The 18,944-nt window shown below is 46.6% G+C and overlaps 1 protein-coding gene across 1 annotated transcript in view; it reads left to right on the top strand.

Annotated features, from left to right (window-relative positions):
* Positions 1-8,754, top strand: part of LOC119180763 (uridine 5'-monophosphate synthase-like) — a 31,267-nt gene extending 22,513 nt beyond the window's left edge. Inside the window, exons 8-11 of the mRNA XM_037431897.2 lie at positions 817-946; positions 4,250-4,331; positions 6,157-6,255; positions 8,456-8,754. Of these exons, the coding sequence (XP_037287794.2) occupies positions 817-946; positions 4,250-4,331; positions 6,157-6,255; positions 8,456-8,649 (505 nt within the window). The 3' untranslated portion in view covers positions 8,650-8,754. The remainder of the gene's footprint in view (positions 1-816; positions 947-4,249; positions 4,332-6,156; positions 6,256-8,455) is intronic.
* Positions 8,755-18,944: the final 10,190 nt, after the last annotated feature.

Raw genomic sequence — 18,944 nt, 5'->3', positions numbered from 1 at the left:
GTCGCCGCTGTGAAAAGTCTTCCATAGCACTCAATAGTATAGAAAAGGCACTCGAGCTTCGCTTTCAAAATTACAACATGACAGCGTAAGCGGACCAGATGCAGATCACCTTCAACAGTGCAGCTAGGCAAGGGACATCTGTGCAAGTAACATTGGCACTTTAAAACTATCCTACAGTGCCTATGGCAAGTACATTTGCAAAGTTCCCGCCGCACCATCGTTCTTCCTTTTGCGAATTAGCTGATGCCCGCAATGCATCCATAAGGTTCCACGTTCACCTGCCCAGTGGCACACTCTGTATAATGGGTGGGCAGCCTCAAATTCACATCATTTGATGCCTGGTGCGATTCCTTGCTTCTTCCATGCAATATAAGTATCTATGCAGACTTCTCCCACTGTATGACATTTAGAAGTCTTTTACAAAGGAATTTCAAGCACTGGTGTGGCTGTATGGTAGAACACCTTGCCACACACGAGGCCTTGGTTCGATACTCACCTGAAAAGAAGATCCTTGCAATTTCTTCACTTGCATCTACCTTGAGCTTCCACTCATAGACAATGCCGATTTTTTTTGGTCACAACAAACAACACTGACATTGGAATATCTATTGGAACAAGATTTTCTCGATTTGCAAGAATTTCCTGCAGCTTGTATAAAGTTTGCCGCAAAAGAATTCCATAACAGTGAATGTTTCATAGTTCCTACTGACTTAGTTTCAGCAGGATTAGTTTCTAGTATGGCTTAATTAATAATATTACAGCAGTATGCATTTCTGTTTTGTGTTCTAAGTCCCAGATCTTTGACCATATTTACAGGAAGTTTGCAGACATTGGTCAGACGGTTCAGCTGCAGTACACGAGTGGTCCATTCAGCACACAGCTGTGGACCGATATGGTGACCGCGCACTCACTCCCAGGACCAGGAATTCTGACCGCACTTCAGCAGGTCAGTAGTGACGATGATTCCTCATAGCCACTTATTGCACTCAAAGGGGCTCAAAGGGAAAAACTATTTTTCTCATCTTAGTGAATCGCTCTTTCTCTATATCAAAAATGCCTTACTTGCCGATAGGAGAGAAGCTCACACACTAGTCTTCGTGATGTTGTGGATTTGGACAGTCAACGTAGAGTTGCTATGTAGAGCAGCCAGAGACTTAACTTACCAAGTTTCAGGAAATTTAGTTTAGCCAGTATGGCCAAAATGCGAAATCAAAATATGGGACATCGCCATTAAAGATTTTGGCAGAAAATTTAAAACATCGGTCTTTTCATCTAATTTTTATCTAACCTGCTGTGGTGAAATTAATGATGTTAGAGTTCTCATAGCAGAATTCATCAGCCTAAACTAATTTAGGGGGGACATGGCAATGAAAATTATCTTTGTTATTTATGAAGCTAAATGGATGAAATTCAGCATGCAGGTGTCATTCGTTGTGCTGGTAGCATAACTGAAATTGGTTTTAAGCTATATAATATAACTTTTGAGTTACAATGCTTGATAGACTCGTTGTCACCCCAAAATTACTTAGCTAATTAGACACAAGTTCGTCAAAATTTTTGCATAAGGACACTTACAAGGGTCCATTTTGTGTCGTACTGCTATTGGTTTATTTTTAATATTTAAGTAAGCACACAAAATGTTTTTTTGAAATGTCCTGGACATATTGTATTAACATCTTCTATCACAGATCTGCTGAAAGATGGAGGGCAGATTGTGTTAAAAAAAATAGCCACCCTGTTTACGAGGTGTCTTCTGACGGGAAAAGTACCAGAGTCTTGGAAAAATGCTAACATCATCTTAATACATAAGAAAGGAGATGACAAGGACTTCAAGAATTACAGGCTGATCAGCTTGCTCTCTGTAGTATACAAGCTATTTACAAAGGTAATTGCTAACAGAGTAAAGAAAATATTAGAATTCAATCAACCAAAGGAACAAGCAGGATTTCGAACAGGCTACTCAACAATCGACCACATTCGTACTATCAATCAGGTAATAGAGAAATGCTCAGAATATAACCAACCACTATACATAGCCTTCATGGATTACGAGAAGGGGTTTGATTCAGTAGATATATCAGCCGTCATGCAGACACTGCGGAATCAGGGCGTTGATGAAGTATATATAAACATCCTGGAAGAAATCTACAGGGGATCAACTGCTACCATAGTGCTTCATAAAGAGTCAGAAGAGTCAGAAATGATTTTATTATGACAAGCAACAGAATACCAGTCAGAAGGGTGTAAGGCAGGGGGACACAATCTCCCCAATGCTATTTACTGCGTGCTTACAGGAGGTTTCCAGAACCCTAGAATGGGAACAGTTAGGGATAAGAGTTAATGGAGAGTACCTTAGTAACCTGCGCTTCGCCGATGACATTGCATTGCTGAGTAACTCAGGGGACGAATTGCAACTCATGATTACGGAGTTAGACAAGGAGAGCAGAAAGACGGGTCTTAAAATTAATCTGCAGAAAACTCAAGTAATGTACAACAACCTCGAAAAAGAGCAGTGCTTCGAGATAGGTAATAGTGCACTTCAAGTTGTAAAAGACTAGGTCTACTTAGGGCAGGTAATAACCGCGGAGCCGAACCACGAGATTGAAGTAACTAGAAGAATAGGAATGGGGTGCAGCACATTTGGCAAGCACTCTCAAATTATGAAAGGTAGATTGCCACTATCCCTCAAGAAGAAGGTATATAACAGCTGTATCTTGCCGGTACTTAGCTACGGAGCAGAAACCTGGAGACTTACAAAGAGGGTTCAGCTCAAATTGAGGACGACGCAGCGAGCAGTGGAAAGAAAAATGGTAGGTGTAACCTTAAGAGACAAGAAAAGAGCAGAGTGGATTAGGGAACAAACGGGGGTTAAGGATATCATAGTTGAAATCAAGAAGAGGAAATGGACTTGGGCCGGGCACGTAGCGCGTAGACAGGATAACCGCTGGTCATTGAGGGTAACTAACTGGGTTTCCAGAGAAGGCAAGCAGGTTAGGGGGAGACAGAAGGTTAGGTGTGCAGATGAGATTAAGAACTTTGTGGGTATAATTTTGGCAGCAGCAAGCACAGGACCGGGTTAACTGGCAGAACATGGGAGATGCGTTTGTCCTGCAGTGGACGTGGTCAGGCTGATGATGTGCACACAAATATGGACAGCTTTACGGTGCTCACCGATGTCTCAGAATCTATGTGCAGGAAACGGAATGGCTATTGCTTAAGTTGCTGTGAACTGGCACAGGGATGACTGACAGCAACTGCTCAAAAAATGAAAGCTGGGAAAATGGAGTTCAAAGATATCGAAGCTAGAATATAATAAAACGGAACTCTGAAGAAAGCTGGCTTTATTTTTCATTGGAGAAATGCATCTTTGTGGCTATCTTGAGCTCTAATCTGTCCTCTTTATGATAATGCCAATATGGTGGCACTTTGCCAAGGGAAAGCTGCAAATTTGCATTTTGCCATGCCCAATTTTCACATATTTTTTCACGACAGCCCACCAGTAAAATGCTTGTCTGTCAACTTCTACTACTTATTTTGATCTAAAATCACACTATGATGTAAAACATGGTCTCAGGATTACAGAAAAAAAATTAATTGAAAAACTGAACGCTTTGATCAAATTTACAATGCCCATTGCCACGTCCCCCCTTAAGTTCTTTACTTTAGCGTCCCTTTCATTGCCAATGCTACAAATGCTGACTTGTCATTGTGCTTACTACTTGCTGTAATCATGATAGATTAAAGCACACACAGACGGAGATGAAGAAAGAACACAAGGCATAGAACTGAACTGCTACTTACTTTATTTCCAATGGAGCGAACTTATATGGACCTAACAAGCCAATGCCAGCAGACTTAGGCCTAGCACCAACAGAAAATAAAGTTAGAAAACAACGCTCATTATTTTGCACCCTGCCTATGGCTTATCAAAGTTCATAAGCCCAAAGCCGTGTGCAAAAAAAAAAAAAAAAGGTTGTAGGGACATATATCTCAATGAGAATTGCAAGGCAAATACAGCTACTACTTCGCATCAAATACTCTGTACTCTGTACTATACCCATTTCATTATAAGATGTTGCCTATAGACTGTTCTCTGTAGATGCATGCTTCATTTGTAGACTAGACGATGTGGATTTCTCCCACGATGCTACTGGTGTGTTGCAAGTATTCAGGACATAAGATCATTTATCTAAATTCGAAAGAATCTTGCTGGTCATGTTTTATAATGTGCCAATGTGGTTATTTGCAGGCCAGCCGACCTGAGCAGGCTTGCGTGCTCATCGCAGAGATGAGCTCTGCGGGCACACTCATCTCTAAAAGCTATACTGAAGGTGAGTACACAATGGTGGCATTCGTCGACCAGAAACTGTTGTTCACTTGTATTCAGAGAAAGCACAAGCGATACTAGGGTTGTCACCTGACCACTACAGTGAAATCTCGGTGTAACAAACTTCAGGGGGCTGCGGCGATTCGTTCGTTATTTTGAAAGGTCATTGTAGTGAAAGCCAGAATATTAAGCATAAATACTTACTTTCTGCCAACCAATACGACATACCTTTAAAACGGTGGGTCCTTGAACTCGTTTTTCACGAGAAGAAACAAATGCGCAAATGAACACTAAAAAAATGCACGTTTACTTAAAAAAGTCGGTGATTTTTTTTTTTTTTTTTTTTTTAACGCGGGCAGCAGAAATCTTGCAGCGCGAAGGCCTCCAGCTTATTCACATTCCTATTGCGTGATTCAGTGGTGCGATTCAATTTCTCGCTTAGCGAAAACTGTTTTGGCTCTTTTGTCGCAAGCAGAGGTGAACTCATTGTAGTAACACTGCAGCGCGAACGCCGACTTGCTTTGCGGATGCGATAACTAATCACCGAAAACGAAAAGAAATGAACACGACTAACAAGACCTTCTGGAGCACATGTATAAGTGACAAAGATAAGAAAAACCCAACTCACATGGCTGTCATCGCCTCTTTTGAACAAAAGAAAGTGCAAAAAAAGAAAATTCTTCGCGTTTCATTTTCTTTTTCCTCGCTCTCTCGGGTTTTCCACGGCCATGCTTCCTGCGCCGTAACTCCCACTCTGCCTCGCCGACCTTGCCCTCCCGTGTTGCCCTCGCCCCTCGCCTCAGCGCTTATAATCCTATAGTGTCGGCGTTTCAACAAAAAGAAAGAAAAGAATGTCGTCCTTCCGTTTTTCTTTAAGAAGATGGTCTTTCTTGGGGACCTCCGATGCCAAAATTTTGGTCCGTCTGTCTTTCTTTCAGTCTGTACATTTATCTGTTTGTCCGTGGTAATGATCCCCCTAAAGGCACCAAACGATACCTCCAACGGCCAACCCCTTCCGCAGCGCCCACCAATATTGCTCAAGTTTCAACGTTCATACTTGTGCGATTGTCAAAGAGCAATTATTGCGCATATCCTAGGCACCATAACAACACGTCGATGTTTTGTATGTGTGCCTTTATAATAGAGAAGGCACACACAAGTAATTCTAAGGACTGTAGCGCTTATCACGCTGCGCTGACAGTGCAACGCGACGCTCAAAAAGGCAAGTGTTTCCAATGCTTTGCTAAGACAACACAGTGGTGGCATTCTACTTTTTTGCGTTGTGCAGGCGCGCATCTTTCTTCATCATACATCAAGTAAATGTTTTGTTCGCTCTTTCCTCATGCAAAACTATGGTTCTTTGACATTTGCAGTGAAACATGCATATATGGGTCCAGAAAAAAAAAAAAAACTAAGGAGCATAAGGAAAAAATTTTACGCACTTATTCTTGTAGCTTGGCAGCACGTGCCAAGCAAAAAAAAAAAAAAGATTGAAAAGGATGCGGATATTAGGAATGCAGGCAGTCACATACATGTATGGCTTTGACCATTATGTGGCTGTTAGCAGATGACGTACAAGTACGTTTTTGATCTTCAAATGGTTAACCAGCAGTAACCCATATGTAGTGTATATCACCTCCAATGCTCTTTCACACATCTGTACCTAGCAGTTGGCCCCAAACGTATGTCCAGATTCGGCATCTATTCTGTTTACTCTTTCTCTGCATTTTCTTCTTTTTTCCTCTAATTATACAAGTCTCTGGTCGTAAATTGGCCAGCTCTGCAAGGACCTAACAAACACTCAAATTGTCTTGATTTTTTCTCTGCAGCCACTGTAAAAATGGCCGAGGACTTTCCCGACTTTGTGCTGGGTTTTGTTTGTCAGTCGAGAGTTTCCCACAACCCAGGACACATCCACATGACACCTGGTAAGCATCTAGCTTAATTATTGAAGCATGTTTTAGTGGGTTTGCAACATAATCAGAGCTGACAGAATGGACGAAGAAATTTTTCTCATCATTTGCGATAGCCAGGGCCCACTACCATTGATCCAGCTTGCACCGGTTACACCTAGCTGCAAGTTGGTGTGCCATTGTGGCAGGCCTGCCCTTAACAACGTGAAGATAAAACGTAGAAGAGATTGCTCCAACGTGCTGAGCCAAAGGCTATGTGCATAAAATGAAGATAGGGTTTGTAACAAAGAGATTGGCTGCAGGACTTAATCCTGCAAAATGTTTGTAAATGTGTGTACTAGCAAGCAGCAAAGCTGAAAGCTCAGCTCTTAAAAACCATCAAACTTTTAAAAGTGCGGAACACCATCTATACTTACAATGGAGCTGTGGTTTCACGCACATCTGCGCTCTGCGATGACGCAGCTATTCATGTTTCGTCCAACGAACGGAAGAGCCTAACAGTGTTAGCGAGCACTTGATATGAACGTGGGTTTGGTGCAAAGAGTGTGCAACCGACAAGTGGGTAGAGCAACGTAGTAATACATGGGTACCTTTCTCAAAATATTTCTGCAATCTGTATTAGGGCGAATAGTTTGTCTCGAGGGGTTTGTTACAAGCAAGCAAATAGGGTAGTAGGTACGTATAAAGTGGGCAGGCAGCACTACTGGTAATAAGGGAAGAAGTGTTAATTCAAAGGCTAGTTTTTTTAGACACAATACTAATCACAACAGACAATGATACCAAGGAAAGTATAAAAGATGTTATTAGAAGTAGTTGTAATGTAAAGTGAAGAAAGAAAAGTGGATGAAAAAATAACTTGCCGCCGGCAAGGACCGAAACCTGTGACCTTCGAATAACACATCTAAAGCTCTACTATTGAGCTACGGTGGCGGTCATTTCCTAATCCACTTTGTGGTACGGTATATATCTATGTCACGGGGTCATGATGTGGACGAAGGCTGCAGTGAGCTTCTTCAAGGCGAAACTCTTTATTTGGCCGAACTTGTGTCCGGCAAACGGAAGATCAGATTACAGCGATACACAATGGTACCGATAGCGGCGAACTGAGCATCAACGGTCGATCAACTGATCATTATTGGGGCTCGCTGTCTTTTATACAATGCGGGTCAAACTTTCCAGCCTTCTCACTGGTGGTCGCACAAACGCTGGGACAATCTTTTGTGTTTACGTCCTGTGCGCAATTTTAACAAAATGATCTACTACAAACCTGAAGCTTTTCGAACACTGAGGCGTGATCAGCGTCAAGTATTTCTCACTCTTTGTGGATTTAAACCGAACACATCAAAATAACACGTGAGCATTCAAATGTGGAAGCGTCAGTCAGTGTCACCTGTTGCCATTGCCGCGAGAGAACACTTTTTGGCCTGTTGGCATCACATAGCACATGATTTTATTACGAGCTGACAGTTGACCAATAATTTCTCGCACACTACCTGAATGCATCAAGCCTGCCAGAGTGACATCCTCGCTATAAAGAAACTGGTAATGTGTCAGGCGTACTTTCTGAGGAGGATGGCTTAGAAGAGCAGCTCTATGGGCAAGTTGGTTAAACAGGCTAGAGTTCGCCATTAAAACCACATCTAGACCAGAACGAACCTGTTCTCCAGGAAAGCATAGCCACATATTCACTGAACATGTACAGTGCACGGCCCACAGCATCCCACTAACCTGCGATAAACAGTTTTTCAGACAAACAGGCAAATGCTTAAACAAGTTTAGTGTACATGACAACAATTTTTGCCATATAAACAGCCACAACTCAGCGATTCATTGCAGCACGTGCTACATCACAAATTGCAAACCTGTTTTCGGCAAGTGAACCACAGTTAACATGCGAATTCATTGAGGCAGCACAAATTGTTAGATTAGGGACAAATTGTGTGAGCCTGCCGTCCATCAGCTAGGTGGGAAAAGAACTTAAAGCATTTGTCCCAATGACCTGCACAAGTGATGTAGGCTTGCATTTTATATTATCTGTTGATCACGTTGACATTATTGTCGCGTTATTTTCCGCATTGCTGTCTCTATATCGTTTTTTTTTTGCAGTAAAGTTCTTTTGAAGGTCTGTGTTTTGTCATATTAATGACTCTCCATTGTCCTTGCCTTTACTGCACTGTTAACACTTTAGAATGAGGACTGCTTGTCTCGTTCGCAGGCGTGCGGCTGGACGCCAGTGGGGACAGCCTCGGCCAGCAGTATTGCGACCCTGCGTGTGCGGTGACCGAGCGTGGTGCCGATGTCATCATAGTCGGACGCGGCATTGTGGCTTCAGCTAACCCGGAGGAGGCCGCACTTCGGTACAAGAAGGCCGCCTATGACGCCTACCTGTCAACACTGTCCTCCAAGTAATGCACACTCCAAATAGTGGATCTGCTATGTTTGTGATTGAGAAAGAACCCTATCGGCTTCTTTCTGACCTGGCCATGAAATAAATATTTTGTTTTGATGCTGTCATGTGTACGTATTTTCTACAGCGAAAGCTGTTACGAGGTCACAACGCCAGTCGATTTTGGAGGTGCAGTCACCGGCCACCACCGGTGTCCATGATCGCATGATGACATGATATGTAGAACAAGAGAAAAAAATATCCAGGACCAGATGGGATTTGAACCCTGGGCTCTCCGCATGTCGCTCAAGTCTTTTATTACACAGCCATTCTGGTGCTTCAAACTCACTCCCAGAAAGACCCTACAGAGGCTTCATCTTGGGCTAGGAGTCACATTAGCAAGAGTTATGAAGAGTAAAATAACTAGAGTTGTGGGAATAGAAAAATTTGAGGTGTGAAGTGAATTTAAATATTGAAGTTCGAGTGCAAATTAGGTAAAATATTTCCAGAATATTTTTCGAATACTTCGAAGAGAAATTGAAAAAAAAAAATGGGAGATGATTCCTAAGCATATTCTCATGAAATAGCAGCACAAAAGTGTTTCTTTTGTCTCGGTTGATAAAAGTGCTGGCAGGGTGGTGGTTCATAGTCAGCTTATCAAGAATGAGGCAACACAGAGGCCAAATTGTATTTATGTACATGATTTGGAGCAACCAGTGTTCCTGATAACTTTTTACATGCGAGAGACAAAGATGCTATTTACTCTGCCTATCAATCTATTTCAACTTCTCTGGAGGCCCAACTGATGTGGAGGACGATTGTCTGATCTTTTCGAGTCTAGAGTTCCAAAGCCGCCTAGTAGACGTCAATATGGGTATATGAACATCTAAAATTTTCAATGCTAAAAATTTTTGGCACCCAATTTTTCAGACTTCCTGCCCAAACTTTAGGTCCCGAACAACATTATTTGAGCTGCCACCTCTGCCACATTTATCATCTTGTAGGGAACTATGCCAACGACAACGAAGCAGCAAGAAATGGCAAGCCACAGCGTTGGTGCACACGCGCGACCGGAGCTTGCGCTTGTTTTGTATTTCCGGCCTGTTGACGTTCCTCGCTCTTCTGGCGTTCCTCGGCCTTCCGGTAGGTCTATACGTAAATAAACTACGTGACATCTGGTGGAGGTGTGTGGACTCCCGTACAAACCTGGAACTTCGCTCCCGTAAGCTTCCCCCTCTACATGACATGAACATGGCCACAAAGACGCCTCTCCAGGTGGGACCTTCGACCGTCCATGTCACTTGCGGCGCCGTGTATCCTCAACGAGACCCTCCTATCTTCACGGGCTCCACTGAGTCGGACGTCGAAGATTGGTAGGCGAGGTACGGCAAAGTCGGCGCAGGTAACAAATGGGACGACCCAAGTAAACTGGGCTGCGTCACGTTCTACCTTGCGGACACCGCGCAACTGTGGTTTAATAACCACGCAGCTGACATTCCTACGTGGTCTGCATTGAAGACTTGCTATTACGGACATCTTTGGACGACCTGCGGCACGCAAGCTTCAAGTCGAGCACCGTTTACGTCACCATGCGCAGCAACCAGGCGAGACCTACACGGGCTACATTGAAAATGTGTTGCATCTATGCAACCGCGTCATGTCTACCATGCCCGAGGAAGAAAAAATCAGGCACATTTTGAAAGGCACTGACGGCGGTGCCTTTCAGATGTTGCTAGCAAGAAATCCCCCCACAATTGCTGTGCTCGTTTCCCTCTGTGAGAGCTTCAATGAGTTGCATAAGCAGCGCGCAATTGCTCATCAAGCCCTCACGACGCCAGACATGCTCGCAAGCTTGCACCTAGCTGCCCATCCTACCGATCAGCAGCCGCTGCTTTCGACAATCGAAGACTTCGTCCGCAAAGAGGTAGCGCGCCAGTTGTCACTGCTGCCACTGACACATGAGCCTGCGCAAGCTTTGGCACCGGACCTCCAACACGCCATTCGGACCCAAGTCACTGAGGCCCTTCCACCGATGCATCAGCAACCACCCGTCACTACGCCTCTCACGTACGCCGCCGTCGCTTCTCGGCCTATGCAACAGCGTATGCCGTATGCTTAACCTGCCACGCCGCCCTATGTCGTGCCTACAACCCCAATTGCTGCGCCATATCCCTACGCGAGATCTTCAGCTCCATTTTACTGGCACTCAGACGCTTGGAGGACGCCGGATAATAGGCCCATCTGTTTCGCCTGTGGTATCGCTGGACACATCGCCCGCCACTGTCGCCGAGATCCCTCTCCAGTTGACACCGTGGGCAGGCCAATTGCGTCGTCTAGGACGCCATCAAGGTACACCACTGACGTTCATCGACCCTACGCAAACCATCGGTCACCATTGCCCCGACGACGCTCCCTGTTACCTATGCGTCGCCGACCTGCTACGGAAGAGGGAAACTGATCCCCGCAGCTCCGGAGGCAACAGCTGCATACAATTCAAACTGCTTAAGGCCTCCATCTTTCTCGCCGCAAAACGTTATCGACGTCAATGTTGAGGGGACCGCCGCACAAGCGCTTATCGACACAGGGGCTGCCGTTTCCATAATCTGTGAGACCTTATGCCGCAAGTTGAAAAAGGTAACGACGCCTCTTTCGGGCCTGATGCTTTGCACGGCCAACTCGCAGTGCATAGAACCTACAGCTGTGTGCATTGCACGTGTCATTATCCAAGGTGAACTTTATGCCATTGAATTTTTTGTGCTGGCATCATGCTCCCACAAAGTCATTCTTGGATGGAACTTTCTTTCACGTCATCGGGCTATCATAGATTGCTCACGTACAGAAGCTGCCCTTACACCGCTGTCAATCTCTTGTTTGGTAGATTCTCTTTCTGAAGCTTACAAACTTGTCATCGTTGCAGACACGGAAATAGCACCGAGAACATCCACCCTTGTAGCCCTGACCTGTACGGCCGCTGCTGCCAGAACTGTTTTGTTCACTCCGTCTGACGTATTTACCCACCGCCGTAGCCTACACCTGTCCCTTGCCATACTCACCGTGGAATACGGTGCTACCGCCATGCTCGTTGCGAACTCGCTATCGTCGCCAGTTACCTTACTTCGCGGAGAATGTTTGGTTAACATACAAGACGTTGACCTCTTGCGCCCTCTGGAGTTTGCCGAACACCCACCGCACCTCGAGCTCAATGCTATGACGCCACCTGTGGCCACACTGCTCGCGTCAGACTCATTGCAGCCCTCTGTTGCCGTTGAGCTATCGCCGAGACAAAGACGCGAACTCTTGTCCCTTCTTCGAGAGTTCCGTTCTGCCTTCGATTGCGCTCAACCATCTTTGGGTCGTACAGCGAGCATCACGCACCACATTGACACCCGTACTCATGCTCCCTTACGCCAACGACCATATCGAGTTTCAGCGGAAGAGCGCCGTATTATCAACAAACAAGTCGACGATATGCTCAAGCGTGGTGTCAGCCAGCCATCGCAGAGCCCTTGGTCGTCCCCTGTTGTACTTGTGTGCAAAAAGGATGGCTCTATTCGATTCTGTGTTGACTACCGCTGGCTCAATAAGATAACTCGGAAGGATGTGTACCCGCTGCCACGCATCGACGATGCTCTCGATTGCTTGCAAGGAGCAGAATATTTCTCCTCTTTAGATTTACGCTCAGGATATTGGCAAGTTCCAACAGCTGATCCTGACCGATCGAAGACTGCATTTGAAACACCTGATGGGCTGTATGAGTTTAACGTAATGCCGTTTGGACTCTGCAACACCCCAGCTACCTTCAAACGGATTATGGACACCATCCTTCGCGGCTACAAGTGGAACACGTGCCTCTGCTACCTACGACATCGTCGTTTTTTCTTGCGACTTTTCGACTCACCTTGTTCGTATTCGTGCTATTCTCATGTGTCTCACCTCTGCTGGCCTTCAACTTAACATCAAGAAGTGCTATTTTGCCGCACGTCACCTCACTATACTGGGTCACGTCGTCTGCAAAGAGGGGGTTCTCCTGGATCCGGCGAAACTCCGCGTCGTGGCCGACTATCCGAAGCCAAATTCCATCAAGACGCTTCGAAGTTTTATCGGCCTGTGCTCATACTTTCGTCAATTTGTGCGCAACTTCTCTTCCATCATCGTGCCTCTTACCAACCTGTTGACAACGTCTAAAGGCATTTATGCTTGGTCAAAAGAGTGCGACGAATCCTTCACCGCGCTTCGGCGGTTATTAGTATCACCTCCAATACTACGTCATTTTGACCCCGATGCGCCTACGGAGGTCCACACCGACACCAGTGGTGTCGGTCTTGGTGCTGTATTGGCTCAACGAAAACCAGGATACCAAGAATACGTGGTCGCTTACGCGAGTCGAACACTCAAGAAAGCCGAGTTTAGTTATTCTGTCACGGAGAAAGAGTGTCTCGCAATTGTCTGGGCTTTGACGAAGTTCCGCCCATACCTTTATGGCCGCCCTTTCAATGTCGTCACGGACCACCACGCTCTATGCTGGCTATCATCGCTCAAAGACTCGTCGGGGCGCCTTGGTCGTTCTATGGGCGCTTCGCCTACAGGAATACGACATTTGCGTTGTGTACCGATCCGGCCGCAAGCACTCCGACGCTGATGTGCTATCCCGCTCGCCACTACCGGCTGACCCAACCTCCTCGTCACCTTCTTCAGCTGTCATAACACCAATCGACTTCGCAGACATGGCATCGGAACAACGCAAAGATGTGTGGATTTTTCAACTCCTCACCTTTCTGACTGATTTGTTAGCTAATTTGGTCTCAAGAACTATCCGCCGTCAAACCACACATTTCGCTATTCGAGACGACCTCCTCTATCGGCGGAATTACACGTGTGAAGGTCAGAGGTGGCTTTTAGTGATACCCAACCACATGCGCTCAAAAATCTGTACAGCTTTCCACAACGACCTGCAAAGCGCTCACGCCGGCGCTCTCAAAACGTGCAACTGCAACCGTCTACGTCAGCGGTACTACTGGCGCAGCATGTACACTTTTGTTCGCAAGTACGTACGTGCTTGTACTGCATTCCAGCGACGTAAAGCCCCACCTCAACGCCCTGACGGAACACTTCAGCCTCTGCCTTGTCCAGCGCGTCCACTTGACCACGTCGGTATCGACTTATACGGACCATTTCCCACGTTGTCTTCTCAAAATAGGTGGATAATTGTCGGCGTGGACCACCTCACGCGTTACGCGGAGACGGCAGCACTACCCGCAGCAACCGCGAGGAAAGTTGCGTTTTTCATCTCGCGCAACTTCGTTCTTCACCATGGTGCGCTCTTCGCGAACTTTTGAGTGACCAGGGGCGTGTTTTCTTGTCTGACGCCATTCAAGCCTTGCTCGCTCAGTGCAACATGGTTCATCGCATGACGACAGCATATCACCCGCAGACGAATGGCCTCACAGAACGATTTAATCGCACTCTCGGTTATATGTTGACGATGTACAGAGCTTCAGACCAGACCAATTGGGACACTGCCCTTCCATTCGTCACGTGTGCGTATAACACTGCTACGCACACGACAACAGGGTTTCCCCCTTTCTTTCTGTTGTACGGACGCGAACCATCGTGCACGCTGGACACCATCTTCTCATACACGCCCGACTCCTCTGAGTACACTGCAATTTCTGATGTTGCCAGGTACGCAGAAGATTGCAGACGATTGGCCCGTTCACTGACAACCGAGGACCAAGGCCACCAGAAGCTACGGCATGACACCGATCGACATCTCTCTACTTTCATGACTGGTGCTCTCGTTTGGCTCTAGATTCCACCGAGCACTCCTGGCCTTTCGTCGAAATTACTGGCACGATACCAAGGGCCCTACCACATTCTCGCCCGTACGTCACCAGTCAATTATGAGATTGAGCCTTTGACACAGTCTCATGATTTACGCCGTCGTGGCCGAGAAATTGTGCATGTGAGTCGCCTGAAGCCGTATTACGGCCCCGCTATAGTGACTATACGCCTTAAGTCGCCAGGTTGGCTACGCTATTCACCGGGGGCCAATGTAGGGAACTATGCGAACGACGACGAAGCAGCAAGAAGCGGCAAGCCACAGCGTTGGTGCACACGCGCGACCCGAGCTTGCGCTTGTTTTGTATTTTCGGCCTGTTGACGTTCCTCGCTCTTCTGGCGTTCCTCGGCCTTCCAGTAGGTCTATACGTAAATAAACTACGTGACAATCTCCATGTTGGAACAGGCGTTTTTTTTTTCTTTAATTAATACATTTGCACCTGTAGCGGAGCCTGAGAGGCAGCTTTGCCGCAATACTAAATTGTGACGGAGGTGAAGCATAACAAAAATCGGAAGGGGCTATTGTCAATCAGATGTCGACTGCATTTGTCTCCGGGAAGTTAGAGTAGTACGATTCCGATGCTAATCGAATTGAATAGCAAGCTCTATTATAAAAATATTCGAAATTTCAAACATTCGCACACCCCTGAAAATAACGCCACGAATCGTATTATGGATTGCGTCCCATAGCAATAGTGTCGGCCGTCTCGATGCCCTGCACGAGGGCGGTCATGTTTAACCTGACCGTGGGCATCTCGCATAATCATATGGTGGTTTTGGGACGTTGAACCCCACATATCGATCAATTAACCTGACCGTGCCCTAGTGGGCCTAGCCAGGTGACACAGCTGTTTACTCACACCTATAGTGGACCAAATAAAGATGTGTTTCACTCTGTAGGGGAACGGCAAAAGACCCATATACAACCACATGTTTGCTAATTCACACGCTGATAGCCAAACCACATGTAGTGCTATGTGTGGATGTATCTGTGTGTGCATTTACTGTCCTGGTCTTTCACGCTGTTGCCCTGCAGATAAGTTCGGTCAAATAGCCGGCAAGTTCCTTTGTTTCACTCACATCTTGTGCCACAGCATCAAAAAAGCCGCACATAAATGCATGCCTTACAAAGGGCCTGCGAATGAGCGGCTCCAACGATCCGAACGTGGGCGGGGCCCGCTACGACGACTCTGTAGTTCCTCAAGACCCAAATAAAGTTTGTTGACTGACTGACGTGTGTAGCGGCTCCCTCGCTTTTCCACAGTATAATGAATAATGGCATAGTGGGTATTCCCCTAATTCACAAAATGATTATTATCGCGTATAGTGGATATACCTATAGCTTGCAACTGTATAGTTGTAGTGGTCGCGCCAGAAAAGTTTACCAAGGTGCTCTACTGCTCCTCGAATTTCAGGGACGTAGCTCCTTTAAGCGTGTTCGGTCGTCGTGTGTGCATGTATGTATGTAGAACCACCTCATAGTAAAGACCCTAAAACTTCGCACCTCACAGCATATCCATGGAGTGAATGATATGTTGAGTGGGGCGAAGCTTCGGAGGGTTTTATCGGCAAGCCGTGAATCATCCGCTAGCTCCGTCACAGAAGCTCCGTCCGTCCGTCGTTTGTCTGTATGACGGGCAAGGTTCCTTTTGGCGTTGCATAAGTGGTTGCCAGACTGAAAGGATGGTTGTTGCCAGATTGTTGCTAAATTTGGCTAAAAAGTTTTTTTTTGTAGTTGTGGCTTTCCCGTAAGCGTTTGGTGCTATCCGCGGTGCATTTCTTAGCTGAAAATTTTTCTCCTGTAGTTGTGGCTTCTCCGTAAGAGTTTGGTGCTACCCGCGGTGCATTTCTTGGCTGAAAATTTTTCTCCTGTAGTTGTGGCTTCTCCGTAAGAGTTTGGTGCTATCTGCGGTGCATTTCTTGGCTGAAAATTTTTCTCCTGTAGTTGTGGCTTCTCCGTAAGAGTTTGGTGCTATCTGCGGTGCATTTCGCGAGTGCATGAGCGACGCTGGCCGTTTTAATTAACGGAATGAACCGAGCCTAGCAGAAGTCGAACGTGGTGCTGCCGTGCAATTAAGAGGCCGTTTTAATTCCGTTTTAATTAACGGAATGAACCGAGCCTAGCAGAAGTCGAGCGTGATGCTGCCGTGCAATTAAGAGGCCGTTTTAATTAACGGAATGCACCGCGCCTAGCAGAAGTCGAGCGCGGCGCTGCTGCGCAATTAAGAGGCCGTTTTAATTAACGGAATGAACCGCGCCTAGCAGAAGTCGAGCGCGGCGCTGCTGCGCAATTAAGAGGCCGTTTTAATTAACGGAATGAACCGCGCATTACAGAATTCGTTTTAATTAAAGGAATGAACCGAGCCTAGCAGAAGTTTAGGCGCGTTCTCTTGCTGTGTGCGCAGCTGTGCGATTAAGATATCGCGTCTCAGTATTAGGGATGACGGGGAAAACTGAAGAGAGTCGCAGGAGGTGATGCGTTGCCTCCCTCCCCCCTTACTTTTCTTTTTTTTTTTTCTCTCTCTCAGCTGATCGTGTCGCGTCGACCGCGCGCTACGACGGGGGGAAGCGTAGCTGTGTCAGCACAAGACATATCGTTCGGACTCGTGTATGAATAAGCGTTCCAAGGCTGGTTAATCGGGGTATGTCGGATATGCTACAGCTATGTACGCCTGGAAGGCTGCTTTATCGAAGCAGATGGAGCGAATTAAGCGTGACTTGCGCGTACCTGTAAATGGGACCCGGCCGACGAGCCACCGTCGCTTACAGGGCCCCACCCACAATAACCACAAACTAACAAAATTCCAAATAATGATTGTGTATTGTTTCTCAGCTCAAGAGCTTATTATACAACAATAAGAATAAAATGACATAAAAACATAATACTGACAATAATAATAATACAACATAATGACAACATAAACATAAGAATAAAATGACAATATGTCTCACTACGCGCTAATCACAATTAAACTGGATACCGGCGAGCAATTACCTCCATTAATCGAAGAAAAGGGTCTTTCACGTTTGGACGTGCGTTAATTGATCTCCACCAAAGCCAGGCGAGGTGAGACGGCATAAGTGAGGTAGTCGTCTTGTTGCTGTTGCGAACGAGACGGCGCTTGGCCTTTTGCTATTCACTTTCAATCCTTTGCGTGTTGGCGCCTGTCGTAGGACCAACGAAGTTGACACTGTGGTTCACGGTGCGCCAGTCCAAGTTTAGCGGTGTTCCGTTGGCATCCACAAGTCTGGGTATGCACTGGTACGCGGTCCACTCGTCGCTGTACACCGTCGTCCCGGGAAGAATGTGCTTGGCTATCAGTGAACCAAGGGTGGCAGCATCCCTTTTATCCACTTGAAACAGCCTCAACTCCTTCGTGGACACGTGCAGCATGCCGAAAATCCACGGGCCCTTGTTAGAAACGCCACCGTAATTGTTGCGGCGCCTTGAAGGAACACTGTCGCCAGTCAGCAGGCGACCTGGATTCGCCTTGCGCCGACCCCTCAACAAGCGTTCGTCGATTTGGACGACCTCGCCCACTCCACCCATCGCCGGCTGTGCGCGCAGCTCTTCGAGTGCTACTTCTCTTATATAATTTCTCCAGTCGGTCCGCGTGGAGTTGCTAAATTTAAACTCCTTCTCTGTAAGCTCTCTCGTGTTCCTTGACGAGAACCCTTTCACCATGGCGTACGTGAGCCATATTATTTCGCGTCGAGAGAGTTTTACGTTAGGACTACCAAGTACGTCTTGACAGGCAAAAAAGGAACCTTGGCCCTGCCTACCCTGCAGAGCCTGCGTCCCGCGGAGCTGGGAGAGCTGTTTCCTGCAACGATTGCACCTGAATGTGGGTCTGCTTCCTTTCTTTCCCGGGCGATTGTACGTCACGACTTCTCCACCGCATCCTGGCTCACCTGGATTAAAGCAGAGATCCTTGCAAATACCCCAGTACTCGGATGTCGGTGGCCGCCCCATTGTTGTTCCGGCTGCCTGAGGTCGAACTGCCGGTCGAAGCGATGGCACAGAACCCCTACCAGTTTGCGATGGCGCAGGCGACAGTCCGATTTCGGCACGGTCGGAAGCTCGTACGGACGGAAGCGCGGACGGGCTAGCCCCACACAGAAGTGGCTTCTGCGCCGCATAAAAGTGACGTCACTTCAAAAATTACCTAAAGCTAATTAAATGTGTAAAATATGCATGTGTAATGCGTTAAACCTACAAATTTTACTAAAGAGGTGTTTAACGAGTCAATCAATTTAGGTTTTTTTAACTAAACACATATTACAAGTACTTTAAATACAGTGGGCGCTGCGGCTCGCGAAAGGTAAACACTGCAAGATAGTAGCTGCCTGCGATGTGTGTTGGTCGTTCTCTGTGTAGGTGGTGAAAACTCCAATAAAATCGTGACCATAGCCTAGGCCGCCCCCAAGGAGGACCGGAGGCCCTGTGTCGTCGCTGCTTCATGTGATTGCTCGATGCCCA

Source organism: Rhipicephalus microplus, chromosome 10 (assembly GCF_043290135.1).
Source record: "Rhipicephalus microplus isolate Deutch F79 chromosome 10, USDA_Rmic, whole genome shotgun sequence".
Taxonomy (NCBI): domain Eukaryota; kingdom Metazoa; phylum Arthropoda; class Arachnida; order Ixodida; family Ixodidae; genus Rhipicephalus; species Rhipicephalus microplus.
Note: the sequence above shows the minus strand (reverse complement) of the source record. Positions and strands in the feature narration are given on the sequence as shown.